Source organism: Phacochoerus africanus, chromosome 5, assembly GCF_016906955.1.
Source record: "Phacochoerus africanus isolate WHEZ1 chromosome 5, ROS_Pafr_v1, whole genome shotgun sequence".
Lineage (NCBI taxonomy): Eukaryota > Metazoa > Chordata > Mammalia > Artiodactyla > Suidae > Phacochoerus > Phacochoerus africanus.
The window spans coordinates 131411263-131426568 of NC_062548.1; the positions used below are offsets into that span (position 1 = coordinate 131411263).

At 54.3% G+C, this 15306-nt stretch overlaps 2 protein-coding genes across 5 annotated transcripts in view; one reads left to right on the plus strand and one right to left on the minus strand.

Annotated features, from left to right (window-relative positions):
- The window catches only part of ADAM17 (ADAM metallopeptidase domain 17), a 58113-nt gene extending 55708 nt beyond the window's left edge, over positions 1–2405 (plus strand). For all 4 annotated transcript variants that reach the window (XM_047782671.1, XM_047782672.1, XM_047782673.1 and 1 more), the window contains one exon: positions 617–2405. In XM_047782671.1, coding sequence (XP_047638627.1) covers positions 617–994 — 378 coding nt within the window. In that variant the 3' untranslated portion in view covers positions 995–2405. The remainder of the gene's footprint in view (positions 1–616) is intronic.
- An 80-nt stretch (positions 2406–2485) lies between these two features.
- Positions 2486–14745, minus strand: IAH1 (isoamyl acetate hydrolyzing esterase 1 (putative)). The gene is made up of 6 exons (XM_047782675.1): positions 14620–14745; positions 13142–13194; positions 9023–9171; positions 6496–6657; positions 4195–4316; positions 2486–2897 (listed from the first exon to the last, which is right to left on the minus strand). The coding sequence occupies exons 1-6, from the start codon at positions 14698–14700 to the stop codon at positions 2715–2717; spliced, it is 750 nt and encodes a 249-aa protein (XP_047638631.1). The 5' UTR covers positions 14701–14745; the 3' UTR covers positions 2486–2714.
- Between the last annotated feature and the right edge of the window lie 561 nt (positions 14746–15306).

The following is a 15306-nucleotide window of genomic DNA, read 5'->3' on the forward strand; positions in this document are numbered from 1 at the left end:
TCCCACCGCGGTGCAGCAGGAAGGGTCTAGGCTGGAGCTTAAATGGCTCTCATGACACTGACAAGGAACTTCTGTCCGTCGCTCGGATGGAGCAGCAGAGGAGCGCTGCTCTGCCCACCCCCAGCGCCGAGCGTGCTCAGCGCGGACTTCAGCGTTTCCAGGGCTTTTCCTGTCTTGGGGTCTTAACTTGATAGCTTGTCTCTTACTAGTTTCTCCCGGTTTCTCGGAGAGTTGTCAGGACCTGAAAGCTGCTGGAGGAGTTTCCGTTGTGGCGCCGCAGAAACGAATCCAAGTAGTATCCATGAGGGGTTTGCTCCCTGGGCCTCGCTCAGTGGGTTAAGGATCTGGCATTGCTGTGAGCTGTGGTGTAGGTTGCAGATGCCGCTTGAATCTGCGTGCTGTGGCTGTGGATTCAACCCCTAGCCTGGGAGCGTCCATGTGCTGCCGTGGGTGTGGCCCTAAAAAGCAAAAAAACCCCAGAAAGCTGTTGGAGTCACTTCTGGGTTGAGGCGCCTCGCCCGGTGCCTCCCTAGCGCAGGGGCCAGGGCGCCGTGTGGGTCTGTCTGGGGGCCGAGGTCGGAGCTAGGGTTCAACAGAATCTGCCCTGTCTTTCCAGAATGTGGAGATGCTAAGCAGCATGGAGTCAGCATCCGTTCGCATCATCAAGCCCTTTCCTGCGCCCCAGACCCCAGGCCGCCTGCAGCCCCTGCAGCCCCTGCAGCCCCTGCAGCCCGGCCCCGTGCTGCCCTCTGCGCCTTCGGTGCCTGTGGCTCCAAAACTGGACCACCAGCGGATGGACACCATCCAGGAGGACCCCAGCACGGACTCGCACGTGGACGAGGACGGCTTCGAGAAGGACCCTTTCCCCAACAGCAGTGCAGCCGCCAAGTCATTTGAGGATCTCACGGACCATCCGGTGACGAGAAGTGAAAAGGCCTCGTCCTTTAAGCTGCAACGCCAGAGTCGCGTTGACAGCAAGGAAACGGAGTGCTAGTTCAGGGCTGCATCCGGAGCTCTCGGACTTGGCGTGCAGGATATTTTTATAGATTTGACCTCAGATCACTGCAGAGATCTTGTGAAGATTTGGGAGAAAAAAGGAAGTGACTTCCCAGCAGATGCTGGTCATGAGTTTGGACTTCCTCCACCTCCGTGAGACTGTGTGGGTAGCCCTTTTCCTTTGAAGAGGTAAGGTGAATCTAGCTTACTTTGAGGCCTTCAGGTTTTAGTCTTTTGATCTTTAAAATGTCCCTTAACCTGTGGTGCAAAAGCAGAAACCACAGCTGGATTATGTTATGACAATTTACGTTTTTGTAAATTACCTTTATATTGAGAACAGCACTGATTGTGGAGGTGATCATATTTTTAAGGCACTGTAATGATCCAATGAACATAAAGAGGCATTTCATCAGTTTCGTGCGAGGATAACTGGAACACAGAATAGATGGATTTCTTGCCTTCAGGTAAAGTCCGAGGGCGTAATGTAACCAAATCTGCTTTCTGATGCAGAACCCGGCTCTACGTCCCTGCCAAAGGTGGGTTCAGGTTTGAGGTATTGCCTAGAACTTAGAGCAGAAGGGAGACCACACATCTGAATTTAGGAATAAACTGGGTTAATGTTTCTTCCTGTTTCTAAATGTTCAGAATTTCTAATTTCTAGAATTAAAACAATCTAGCTTTATAGTAAAGATTATAAATTACAGCCACATGAATTGACAGAATCCTGCTAACTAACTGTTTAGGGCCATACCTAGCTGGGCAGTTTTTCTGGGTTTTGTAAGTATCTTCCTGTCTCTCTATGGTTGCCACGCTCCTAAAAAACCCACCATCCACAAAACCTCAACCCTTGAGGACAGGAGGACGGTCGCCTCTTCGCAAACACTAGTGGCCCAGAGGGTGCGTGCGGTTGGGCGCGCTTGCCAAACGAACAGGGTGCGAGGCGCTGGCTGGGGCTCTGTCCTCAGACGATTGGTCCCTAGACCTTCTGGCTCGCGTGCTTCAGCACTGTCTGCGCTCCCTGCGTGAAGGATAAAAACCATCCGGCTGAGTTCTGGTTTCAAAAGCTTTTTCCCCTGCTAAGGACTGCAGTGTGCTCACCAGCCAGCACCCCTTAACAGGTAACTTGTAAGCTTCGAGGGCAATCAACCAATCCACCAAACCTGTGACAAATCACTTTTTTTTTTTTCCCTAAGGACGATTGTTACGCAGATACCTGTTACACTAATACTTGAACTTACACCTTGTGGTATTTGCTGGCTTTTAACTGGGCCTAATATTCTCATACTTAGTTATACTTTTGGAATATGACGTAAGATGAGTGGGGTGTGTGGGTGAATGAGTGAAATGGTTCTGAGCTGAATGTAAGAAAAACGACTTTTTTAATATAAAATTGTGACTTTTTAAAGAAATGGTCTACTGGTTTTCCATTTATAGAATTAACAAGCTGCTCAGGGTGTGTTCTGTAGCTGTGGCACTGATAACACCTGCATCCATCAATACACATTTATTATCAAAACACAGCGCCCCAGCTACAAAGCTTTCCTGAAAAGTGCGAATGCTTTTATTAGTCTTGGTGGCAGGTGCTAATGACGTTTGCTCCGAGTCATGAGCAAAGTTAAGCCTGAGGAAGACCGTGCGCTCTGACCGCTTATCTCAGGGTCTCTCTGCACCGGTGACGGCTGTTCTGTGGAGTCACCGTCGGAACTGGTGGTCTGGGCCTACTGGTCTCCTTCTCCCAGGAGACTTCGCTCGGGCGTGGCTTCTGCTACGTCTCGCCAGTAAGGGAACTGCAGAGGCAGGGAAGAGACTTTCTTCTCTATCAGAGGCCAAAGATGGGAGAACACAAACTCATTTCCTTTTGGTGACAGATGTAGTCCATCTGACAAATAGGAAGAGAAGTCCTGTGGGGGAAGAGAATGCCGTTAAGCGTGGGTGCCAGGCTCCCTGCCGGGCCGCCCCGACCATCAGGCTTCCGGTGCGGCAGCCTCGGGTCAGCTGCTCCCACGGCCTAGGCGCGGGTGACCTGCATGTGACAGACAGATGGAGCCACACGGAACCTCACGCCACTGCAAGCGCCTGAGCTGACGCAGCCTTCCAGGCCCTCGAGGGAAGACGAGGCTTAATGAGTGAATATGGTCCAGGAAGGGCATCAGCGCAGTGAAAAGAGCTCAGGGCCCCGTGTGTCAAGCTGTGTTTGACTTCATCTAGGTTTTGAATTGATGGCCACATTATTGGATGACAAGAAGTGGGACCGTCCGACCAGGAGCCCCACGCCCTGACCTCAGGCCCCCTGACCGCCCGGGCCCTTCTCCCCTGGGGAAGGCCTCTCCCTCCCCCGGGGCTGCGCCCAGTCCCGCCAGGAACTCGTACAGGCGGGGATTCGTGTCTCCTGGGCATTGGTTTGCTCCTCTCTGCCGGGTGAGATGAGAGGGTCCCTAAGACCCTCCCGGTTCGAGCCCCGCACCACGTCCAGTCCAGGAGGACTTCCAGCTCACAGTCGCCTCTTCTCTGGCGGCACCGTTTCCCAAACCGTCTCGGGGGGAAGCTTAACCCAGATGCAGCCACGGCCCCGGCTGCGGTCGCCCTCAGCCCTGCAGTGGCCGAGGCTGCTCCTGACCTGGGCCCCCTTCCGGAGGAAGGCAGGACACCGTGGGCATTTCTCTGGCGGGCCCGCTGGGTCCCACAGGAGTCTGTGTTTCACGCACCCGGGCTTCCCGTCCTGCTCGCCTCCTGGGTGGCTGTGCCGTTCTGCCTGGAGACGGCTTTTTACCTCTTACGCGGGTAAATGGGCTTTCTGACTTGAAAACTTAACAACTGCGTATCTCAAAACTCGAATTTTAGCTAAGGTAGGATTTCACTCTACCTCAAACTCATCGTTCGGCTGGTGACAACTTTTAACTTGCCCCCAGTCCACCTTATGAACTCGGCCTGGATGTTCTCAATTATGAGCCATTTTCTCCCATTTATGTCACTACCTGCAGCTCCTGTCAGGGGCTCCAAGTCTGATGCCAGCTGCTGCATGTGGGTGAGGAACCAGGCCGTCCTGGAGCCCCTGGCTCCTCCCCTCCACCTGATTTTTCAGTTCAGCTGGTGAAAGGGACAACTCTTAGCACTGAGATGCTCCAGGCACAAGGCGCACAGCTGGGTCACCTCTGTGTGACCCCGCTCATCTCAGCTGGACCGAGCAAGTCACCGTACCTGATTGTCCTTCTGCATCAGGGTCCACAGGTCAAGGGCATCAGTCCCACAGTCTTGGGCTACTTGTACACAGGCTCTGGCATATTCACCAACTACCGCATTCAGGCGGTTTAACTTGGAACCTGTTGAGAAGAGAGAAGAGCCAGGTGGTCTTCCGACAAGTGGTACTACCTGGAGGGTTTCTCAGTTCAGGTACCAGGCACGGCTCACAGAGTGCAGTGGGCCAGTCCCGGGGACGGGCCTTCAAAGGTCAGCAGCGTGCAGCTCCACCTAGCACAGGACCAAGGATGGCGGGGACGAGGGAGCCACCAAGGGCATGCAGAGGCAGGAAAGGCCAGGGAGCTGCCGGCCCGGCGGGAGTGCAGTGGAGTCGGGCTGGTGGCTGTAAGGGCTACGTTCGAGATGGATGCTGGGCCGAGCCCCCGACTTACTGGGTTTTGTTGTTGTTGTCTGGCTACACCTGAGGCATGAGGAAGTTCCCAGGCCAGGGATCGAATCCATGACTCTTAACCAACACTGGACCCTTGACCCCCCTGCACCACAGCGGGAACCCCAGCTCTGAGTTTTTACATATAATGAGAAGCCACTGCCATATGTGGAAAAGTCACTTGCAGACGTTCAACCAGAGAAGATGAGCGCTGGACAGGACCACAGAGGTCATTCAGGCTGGCCTGGGGGGCAGCAACCTTTCTTTGCAAAGGGCTGGACCACAGGCACTGAGGTTTTGCAGACAACTAACTGGTCAACCTTGCCGTCACAGTGCAAAAGTAGTCACAGACAACGAGTTCCTGTCGTGGTGCAGTGGAAATGAATCTGACCAGCATCCATGAGGATGCAGGTCCGATCCTTGGCCTCGCTCAGTGGGTTAAGGATCTGGCATTGCTGTGGGCTGTGATGTAGGCTGGCAGCTGTAGCTCTGATTCAGCCACTAGCCTAGGAACCTCCATATGCTGCTGGTGTGGCTCTAAAAAGCAAAATCCGCCACCACCACAACAAAAGCAGCCACAGACAATCTGTAAACCATGGGCCTGGCTGTGGGCCAATTAAAACTATCTGCTGTAGCCAGTGGGACAGTCTCACCCCGCTACCAGGAGCTCCGGGTCCCCAAGGCCTGGGGTGGGCAGAACCACCTGCAGGGCGCACCCAGCTCCACCCCTGGAGCCCCGCTTCCGCAGGTCTAGGATGAGTCCCAAATCTGCATTTCGACCGCGTTCCAGGCAATGCGGGTCTGCTCGTCTTGGACCACAGGAGAGCCAAGCGGGGGCTGATGGGTGGGCACCTGGCTACAGCTAGAGTGAGAAACCTTTCACTCCAGACTTAGTACCACATCCACGGGCAAGACGGTCTCACAAGACACACGCCTACTGCAGTCTAGGTGACAGATTCTTCTAGACTACTCCAGGCCGTTAAAACAGTGTAACTCAGTTTCATGCCATGAATCGACTGCGGGCTGCACGGTGAGCAGCACTGAGCCCTGGCTGGCACCTCTGCCCAGACGTTTCCTGTCATAACTTCCTAGCTCGCAGAGGATCCCTGATGCCGGGTGAAATGCCCCAAGTCGCCTTTGATGACCCCTGGGTCGGGGGGGCCCCCTCGGCCTCTGGAGCTAACAGCAGGGCATTCGGTCCTTTCTGTGACAGCGCTGCCATTCAAGCATCTGAAGACAGCTGGCCTCGCTCCCTCACCAGCCCAACCGGCAGCTGTCATTTCCGTACCCGGAGACTCCTGCCAGGCCCTGGCACGGCACGGAAAGGTGCAGAGATGAAGAGTTTGCCGGGACATAAATGCCTCCCGTGGTAACGCGGCAGAAGCGCGGCGCTGTGAGCAGGGGGCTGCCTCCCAGGGCTCCTGCCCCCGCCCCCCGCCCCCCCCCCCGGACGTGGCGGGGCCTCTGCGCTGCGGCGGGTGGGAGGTGGCCCTGCTGGGGGCGGGGAAGGGAGCGAGGAAGCCAGGAAGCTCCCCCACCCGTGGGTGTCCCTTCGAAGTGCGCGCGCTCGGTGGCTCGTCTGGCTGCTCAGCCTGAAGGTCAGTGGCTGCGTGTGCACCTCGGGGCGGGCAAGTGCAAGGGCAGCAACGAGCAGGCCGGGCCGGCTCCCCCCAGCGGGGACTCGCCCAGCGAGAATCGCTGCTCTAGGGCAAGTTCTCAGGCAGGACGTCACGGGGGCTGCACCGCAACTCCTGCTGACCCGGAGCCCCTGGCACGAATCCCAGGCCCTAAGAGCGCCAGCCCTGGGCTGGAGGCCGGCTGCCCGCCCCCCTCCCCCGCCGCCCGCCGCCCGCCGCCCGCGAGGGGGCGCTGACCTTGCCGGAGGCACTCCTGCTCCCAGGCCGCCTCGCAGAGCGGGGGCGGCGTGATGAGGACCAGGCCGGAGGCCGGCACGCCCGCGGCCCGCAGCTGCTGCACCATGCTCTTCAGGTTGGCCGCGAACTCCGCCAGCGGGACGTGCTGCTTGGGGTTCTCGTCTGCGGGGAGGGACGAGGACACTTCAGCCCAAGGCCGCGGGGTGGTCTGTGATGCCAGCTCCCTGCACACTCACGGTGCGTGCCGCTCACCCCGCTGTCTCGCACCAGGGGCCAGAAGGGCGGAGTCAAGCGCACAGACGCCAAAGGCGCGGGCTCCGGGCCTTGCACCCACGCCAGTCTGTTCCCCGCCAGGGTCGCGGGGTCGCTGTTTAGGCTGAATTCCTACAGGAGTAAGACCGGGCGGCGGAGGGAGACGGGCCAGGGTCTAGGCTGGCGTCGCCACTGACCAGCCACAGGCCCTTGGACAGCGCTTGGCCTCTTTATGCCCCTGTTTCCTCCCCGGCAGCATGAGGACGACGATAGGGTCGACTTCCTCGGGTCGCTTTGGAAATTCAGTCAGCAAAGTGCGTGAGGGCCTGGGCGAAGGCGCCCGCCACAGGAAACTGGCACTAAATGAGATACACTCTTGTCACTGCAAGGGACCAGCTCTAGATGGGCTCAGGCCTAAGTGTCCAAGGCTGCTTGCAAACCCCACGTGAGTACAGTTTAGGAGAAGAACAAAGCCCCCCCGAACGGTCCTACCAGCCAGAGAAACCCCGGGCCCTGGGTGGTACTTGTATCCGGTCTTCCACGGAGATACGTGCACTTCACAAAAAAGGTCCCACTGCAGGTGGACCGCCGCGCCGTGCTTTTTTCAAATAGCACACTGCCAGCGTTTCTGTGACCACGAACAGTTCTCGATTCATGCTGTCTCCTCACCCCGCGGCCTGCCCCTGTGCCGCTCTTGTCAAGGCACAGAGACGACCTGGCACAGGCTGGCTGCGCGGCCGAGTGTCTCCTCAGGCTGGATTTCCAGATGACGGAAATCTCTCGGTGCAAGTGGTCAAGCAGCTTTCGGGAAAGACGGCGCGTTCTCCCCCCAGTAATTTAAGAGCGCCCGTTTCACTCTGCATTGTCAGCGCAAGGTGGTTCTACTGAAAACCACTGATTTGAGTCAAAAAGCTAAAATTCTATTTCAATTTTCATTTTGTAAGTTTTTACACATTTTCTAATATATTAGTGGCTATTAAATTTCTCCTGTTGTGAAGTATCTGTTCCTGCCTTTTCCCATTTTTTAAATTGGAGTTGATGATTTTCTTACTGATTTCTACATGTTTTTGCAGATATTTTCCTTAATGTGTCATTTTCTTTTTAATGGTTTTTTTTTTGACATAGGCTATTTTATGTCATAAGCCTATTCTCCTTTGCAATTCCTTCCATTGTTTTGATACTTAGAAAGTGGGTTTCCTTGTCCTAAATTTGATAAAAATCTACCCTTTTAAAAACTTTTTAGGAGTTCCCGTCGTGGCGCAGTGGTTAACGAATCCGACTAGGAACCATGAGGTTGCGGGTTCGGTCCCTGCCCTTGCTCAGTGGGTTGACGATCTGGCGTTGCCGTGAGCTATGGTGTAGGTTGCAGACGCGGCTCGGATCCCGCGTTGCTGTGGCTCTGGCATAGGCTGGTGGCTACAGCTCCGATTCGACCCCTAGCCTGGGAACCTCCATATGCGCAGGAGCAGCCCAAGAAATAGCAACAACAACAACAAATTTTTAGTTTTCTTTCCTAGTTTTGTGTAAATGAGAAGAACTGACTTTTCCACAGAGCTGACAGCCTCTGCAACACCTGTCCTTTACGGCCTCCCAGTTGGCAGCTGCTGCTCCTTTCTCCCCAGCCCCACCCACCCAGGAGGCCTGTTAACCTGTTAACCGCAGACCTGGCGCTGCTGCGGAGGGAGCACAGGAGAAACCTGGAAGCTGCCTGCGCTTCTCCTCGGTGAGGCCCAGCACAGGGCTCGCCTTCACGGGCAGAAAGGGACGAGAGGCCTGTGCCCGGCCAGCTTTTCCTCTAGTCCCAGCAGCAGTTCTTTCAAAAGATACGGAGACACATCTCCTGTTCAAACCCTTTCCCACCGGCCAGGAGTCACGCCTGTGCCTGGGCCAGAGCGCAGCTGCCCCGAGCGACCTTCTCCATCAGCGGGACTCGCGCTGCAGGGTGCGGAATCTGAGCCCTCTGCTGCCAAGCGCATCTACCAGCGGGCAAGGAACATGACCACCTTAGCCCAGCGCGAAGGGACTCTGAAAAACACTGGAGTGCTGGAAACTGTACATCTGCCAACAACCCCGGCAGCCAGAAAAAAGTCGGGAGCAAAAATCACTCACGTTAAAGGTAGAAGCATCGCCCCCGAGTAAACCGGGAGAACTCATTTTCAGTTTGGCAGAACTTTACCTCCCGGGAGATAAGTAATCAAGTGAATAACGAACGTCCCCTTAAGTCTGCTGTAACACAAGCAGTGAAAAGACAACTAGGAAAACAAGACGCCGTTACCTTTTAGCGCACTGTCATTGGCGCCAAATAAGACCGTGACTGCGACGGGGCTGTCCGAACCGTCCCCTTTCCTGAGGAGTCTTGGAAGGATGATGTTGGCCCATCTAGTATTGTAACCTGAAAAGCCACGGTTCAAAACATCGCATTTTCTGAAACAAAACATGTTTAAAGATGAGTTGTGGGCCAAGTACTGTCTCTGGTCCCCAGCAGGCAACCCTTGGTGAGGGAGGGTGTGCTCGGGGCCCTGACGCTGCCCGGCCTCCACTTCGAAAGAGCAGAGCAGGAGCACAGCTGACGCACGTCTTCCTGCATCGTTTTAGGATACGGGTACCTCCACCCATTCCCCGATGGGAGAGGTTATGAGTAACGAAGACTCAGGGGCTGACTTAGGCTGCAGATGAGCTGATCTCCTGCGTAGAAATGGAGTTTACAGTGCCAAGGATCTTACGTAGAAAGTCGCTAATAAGCTCGAGCTTGAGTGGCATCCATGGATAGACTGTGCCGTGACAGTTTAAGAGTTTTAAGTTCACAGCAACGTTGAGCAGAGGTACAGATTTCTCATGCCCCCCCCCCCATAGCGGGTACCTTTGCTGCAGGTGACAAACCACAGTGACACATCACCATCACCCAATGGGTGTGACTCAGTAGTTTCAGTAAATACGTATCACTTGTGTTTCAGTTTAAAACCGTTCATCAGCAGGCACTGTATTCCTTAAAAACACATGCTTTGGGTCACAGCGCTGGGTGGGTGAGACACTGAAAACACCAACCAGGGAGAATGAGCTGGTTGCCTGGGTTGCCATGCCAGCTCCAACATTAGGAGCTGTGACCTTGGGCATGTATGTAGAGGTTTCACGTCGTCCGCTGAAATTTTTCTTCCCCGGGAGTTCCCCTTGTGGCTCATTGGGTTAAGAACCCGACTAGTGTCCATGAGGATGCGGGTTGGATCCCTGGCCTCGCTCAGTGGGTTAAGGACCTGGCATTGGCATGGCTGTGGCTGTGGTGTAGGCCGGCAGCTGCAGCTCCAATTTAACCCCTAGCTGGGGAACTTCCCTGTGCTGTAGGTGCAACCCTAAAAAGAAAAAAAAAAAAAAAACCTCTTCTTTTCTAATGAACCGCAGAGTTCCGCTTACGGTTAGTAAAGTGATGTGGTTGACTTTGGCACATGGTTCAAATTCTTTCATGGAAGCACCTGAGCAGAGAAGCCAGGGCACCCGTGACAACCTGCAGGACACCAGGCCAAGCGCCAGATGCCAGAGAGGGCTCCGCTTTGAGGCTACTCTGAAAGCTCTCAGCACGCATACATCTTAGAACAACAGCAAAAACTTCAGCCACATTTCTTTAAGTGTGATTCTTGCGTTTTTATGTGTAATGATTACAAAAAGCCAACTAGCCGTTTTAAAGACTTCGCGTAGAATACTTTGAAATGGAACGCCCTAGAATTCTGACTGTCCTCCAGCCCTCCGAAGGTGACGTCACGACAGCACTTAAGGACCGGAGGAGAACGGCCCCTCCCCGAGGCCCCTGTGGTGCGGCCAGGACTCGGCGAGGTCTGCAGTCCGCAGCCACCGCCTGGATCTCAGCGGCGTCAACCGCCAACGAGGCCTGAGCCTCGGTCTCCCAAATGAGAGGGGGCTCCAAGGCCTCAACTGCTGGGTTAGGGGAAGATGAAACGGAAGGCAGTGCAGGGAGTTCCCACTGTGGCTCAGTGGGTTTCGAACTCGATTAGTGTCCATGAGGAGGAGGGTTCGATCCCTCAGTGGGTTAAGGATCCCGAGTTGCTGTGGCTGTGCTGTCGGCTGGCAGCCGCAGCTCTGATTGGACCCCTAGCCTGGGAACCTCCATATGCCTCAGCTGTGGCCCTAAAAAGACAAAGAAAAAAAAAAAAAAGAACACAGTGCAGTTCCCTTGTGGGTCAAGGATCTGGCTTTGTCACTGCTGTGCTGCTGGGCATGGGTCACTGGGTCAGTCCCCGGCCTGTGAACTTAGCGTGCTGTGTGTGGCCAAAAACCAAAACAACCCACCGCGTGGTGGCCAGAGACAGTGCAGGAGCTCGGTAAATGGCAGGAAAAACTGCTCGTGAGGCCCAAGGTTCCCTCCCGAAAGGGAGGGAATTTCTCTGGATGAAAAATAGAATCCCTGGAGTCCAAGTTATTCAAAAGGCTAAAAAACTGGAAAATGAGAAAGGCTTTTACATGAATTCTTGGCTAAAAACAGGTATTTAAGTTCAGGCGAAAATGAGAAAAAGACAGGATTAAACTAAAAGATCTCACAGCAACGCCAGATGCTTTAACCCACTGAGCAGGGGGCTGGACCCGCATCCTATGAGTACTAGTCGGTTCTTAGCCTGCTGAGCCACGAGGGAAACTCCCAGAAGATGCCTTTAAAATGTGACGAAATAAAACATACCAGCCCACACACTATCGCAACTTCATCTTGTAATTACTCTCAATTCTGAAAAATAGCTTCTAATAGTCTTCTAGCAAATTACACCTGTACTATCAATTCTGCCAAGATTTTAGTCCTGAAATCATACACTATTTATAAGCTATTAACTATTAAATATTTATAAAATATTGATGTGTTGGTGAAACATCTGAAATGTCTGTAGTTTTTTAGGCTATTTGAATAATTATTTAGCTTTTCAGAAGCTATTTGATCAGAAAAGGTGAAGGGGAGTTCCCGTCGTGGCGCAGTGGTTAACGAATCCGACTGGGAACCATGAGGTTGCGGGTTCGGTCCCTGCCCTTGCTCAGTGGGTTGACGATCCGGCGTTGCTGTGAGCTGTGGTGTAGGTTGCAGACGCGGCTCGGATCCCGCGTTGCTGTGGCTCTGGCGTAGGCTGGTGGCTACAGCTCCGACTGGACCCCAGCCGTGGAACCTCCATATGCCGCGGGAGCAGCCCAAGAAATAGCAAAAAGCCAAAAAAAAAAAAAAGAAAAAGAAAAGGTGAAGGGACTGTTACTGGATTACTCAAAGCAAAAACTAGTATTTATGAGCCCCTCTTACGTGCCAGGCACCAGGCTGGGGATTGAGCAGCACACTCCAGCCTATTCACCCTCCCACACAGGGCAGCGCCTGTGCTGTCCCCTGAGGCGCAGGCGCTCAGGCTGGGGCCAGGCCACTTGACACTTCTTGGTTGTGTGAGCTGGTAATTCACCTCTCTCCGCCTTATTTTCTCAGCTCTAACATGGGCAGGAGAAATAGAAACCACTGCATTACAGGGCGGTTGTAAAGATTAAGTGAGGCAATAAACACGAAGTATTTTAAATCGTCTCTGGCACCGGTAAGTAGTCACTCAAGTCAGCTGTTCTAACACCCTGTTGTAGAGCAGGGGAAAGAAATCCTCTCATGCTTTGGATCAAGTCAGTTTAAATAGAGAAAGCAACATCTGAGGATAGAAAAGGTTGGAAGGTCTTTTTGTTTTTTTCTCGTTTCGAGGATAAAGATCAAGGAGAAAGTGAGGACGTTTTGAAACACATTTCACATGTAGAAATAACTTAAAATATATTTTCTTTTTTTTCCTTTTTATGGTCACACCTGCAGCATATGAATGGAAGTTCCTGGGCCAGGGACCAGATCGAAGCCACATCTGTGACCTACACCACAGCCGCAGCAACACCGGGATCCTTAACCCACTGCACCGGGCAGGGGATTGAACCGGCAAGGCCACGGAGACAGGCCAGATCATTCACCCGCTGGGCCGCAGCAGGAACTCCTGATACAGTTTATAAAGAAAATTTGGGGGGGGGAATCTCTATCCAAAAAAGGAAGCCACCTTAGGTCTTAGAGTATATTTTGTATTCTTTCAATTGAGCTCCTTGCTAATTATTTAAATCATCCACCATAAATGAAAAAGAACCTGTCATATTTAGTGAATAGCCCTTTGGGGGGAACCAAACCCCTAATATATTTTCCACAACTTTTAGGGGTCTGGGTTCAGGCGGTGGCAAAAGCTGTAACTGAACCTGAGCGCGGCTCTTCCCTCCCCCAACCCCAGGGAGGCAGTGAGTAGGACAGGCTGGTAAAGAGGAGCCACGGGGGAACTGACGGTTGAAATTCACTCTCCTCCATCAGCAAACACTCGGGGATCCGGAGCCGTCTAGAAACCCTTCTCACCTGACCAGCCTGTCAGCCAGGGACGCTCCCCATCCACCTTGCTGGAAAGAAAACTGAAGAAAGAGAAGCCCGTTACGACTCAGCGATGCACTCAGGACCTTGTGCTCAGCAGCCCCGCTTCCTCTTTGCTCTGCGTGCTGGCCCCTCACCACTTGCTGCGCTCCAAGTAAATCCTTTCAGGGACTTACTAGACCGACACCTCAGCAGAACGCTGGAAGTAAGGGGTTGTCGTCTTCCCTATCAAGTGGATTTGAGCCAGTCACCTGCACTTTATTGAGACTTAGAGTCACTGTTATCTGGAAAAGCTACTTAAATCTAGGGAGCAGAGATAAAACCAACCATCCATGCAGTGAGGAAAAGGAATCCACACTACCTTTCCGTGGTTGAAAGAAGTAATACGGAAGTTAATGAAAGAACTTGGAGTGAACATCTTTCCAAATGCACCCCCATAAAATGCGGACAGTCATCACTGCCCTAGATGCCTAAAAACAGTGATACCAATTATTGGCAGATACACAGAAAACTGGCTTAGGAAGTCATGTCTGAATGTGAGAAAAAGGAGAAAAAACAAACCACCACCACGGTAGGGTAATTTTAAAACGAACTTCAAGGAAGAACATCTAATTTATCTAAGTTGCGATAATCTTGGGTGATCTTGCAGGCATCTTATTCAAGATCAGTCTGCTCCGCCCCAGCAAGCACTGGGGCAACTGGTTCCAAGCGTTTTCTGCAGGGACCAGGCCGTAGGAGAAGCGCAGGAAGTGCTTCACCTGCCACCTTGGTTTGTGCAGGTGACCCCCTGGGAAAGGTCCACCTGGGGAACAAAGTACCATTCGCGCTGTGGGCGACTAAACACGTTTCACGGGAAAAGGCCAACGGCCACGGATCAGGAAGACACTGGGATAAAAACAACGCGCCTTGGCTTGCAGCAGGTCTTCCTGAAATCCCCCTGAGAAATGCCATAGAGCAAAGAGCAGCCAACCCAAGCCTTGCCACTCGCAGGACATGGCCTGGGACCCGTCCCTAAACTTCCCTGCATTTCATCTCGTCTGTAAGGCAGGGCTCCCTAAGACTAAATGACACACGTGTCCAGTGCTGAGATGCCACGCCGCCCTCCTGAACACGCCCTCTCCCTGAAGCTACCAACAAACAATTAGCAAGGACCCACCGCCCGGGTGTCACCAATGGGCGCTGGAGGCGGCGCCATGGGAAGTCGCTGCCGGCCTCAGGCCCGCTCAGCCTCGGGGCAGCATCCCCTGGCGAAAGCGGGGTGCAGGGAGGCGGCGCGACGACCTCGTGACAGTCGGGAGAAATGCGGCCAGGTGGGGAGAGGAGAGCCAGGAGTCCCTGAAGAAGCCAGGCTCGTGGCTCTTGGCGGCGGCCGCAGGCGCGGAGAGCGCGGCGAGGACGCCCAAGAGACTGGGCCACGTGGGGGCCCAACCGGGATCCGCAGACTGGACAGGGCGGAGCGGCTGTACCTGGGTGATGGAGTCTCCGAAGAGTAGCACCCGAGGCCAGGACCCAGAGCTCCCGCGCGCCACCCCCTCGCACAGCGCCATTGCTCCGGCGGCCGAGAGGCGGGGCCAAGCCGGATATCCGGGCGGGGCGAATGGCGGAGGGGCGGGGCCATACCGGATATCCGGGAGGAGCGGGGGGCGGGGCCAGGCCTGATATCCGGGCGGGGCGAGAGGCCCAGAGGCGGGGCTCCCCTGGGCTTGGGTGAGATGGGGAGGCGCCTGCGCAGGCCGAGGCCTGGGCACAGCTGGTCTCCGCCAAGTGCTTGTTCTTCGCGGGTCTCCCTTTAGGGGCTCTTTTGGCGACGCACTGGTCATTTTTAAGACGTGTGATAGCCGGTGATTCTTGGAAAGCATATTTTTGTCCGTTTACACAAGCAGGGCCACGTGCTTTTTGTTCATTTATCCCCAGTCATTAGGTGCTGGGGGCGCATGGCTGCCTTGCTTGTCCCTCCTTGTCCTCTGGCCAGCGTCGCCTGTCAGTTACCCGGGTGGAAACCAACCCCGAAAGGAGGGCGTATTGGCGCCACCACCAGACCCAATATCCACTGCTGAAGGCGGATTCAAATGTTTGAGCAAATGGCCCTAGTGGCAGGGACTAAAGAAGGGGGGAAGTTTTTCCAAGGGATGCATTAGTCACGCAAAAAATAA

Coding starts and splice junctions, on each gene's coding strand:
- IAH1 (XM_047782675.1), bottom strand. CDS start 14,700: ATGGCGCTGTGCGAGGGGGTGGCGCGCGGGAGCTCTGGGTCCTGGCCT. Junction 9,172..13,141: donor CTGGCTGACAGGCTGGTCAG/GTGAGAAGGGTT, acceptor GTTTTGTTTCAG/AAAATGCGATGTTTTGAACC. Junction 2,898..4,194: donor TGATGCAGAAGGACAATCAG/GTACGGTGACTT, acceptor CTTCCCCCACAG/GACTTCTCTTCCTATTTGTC.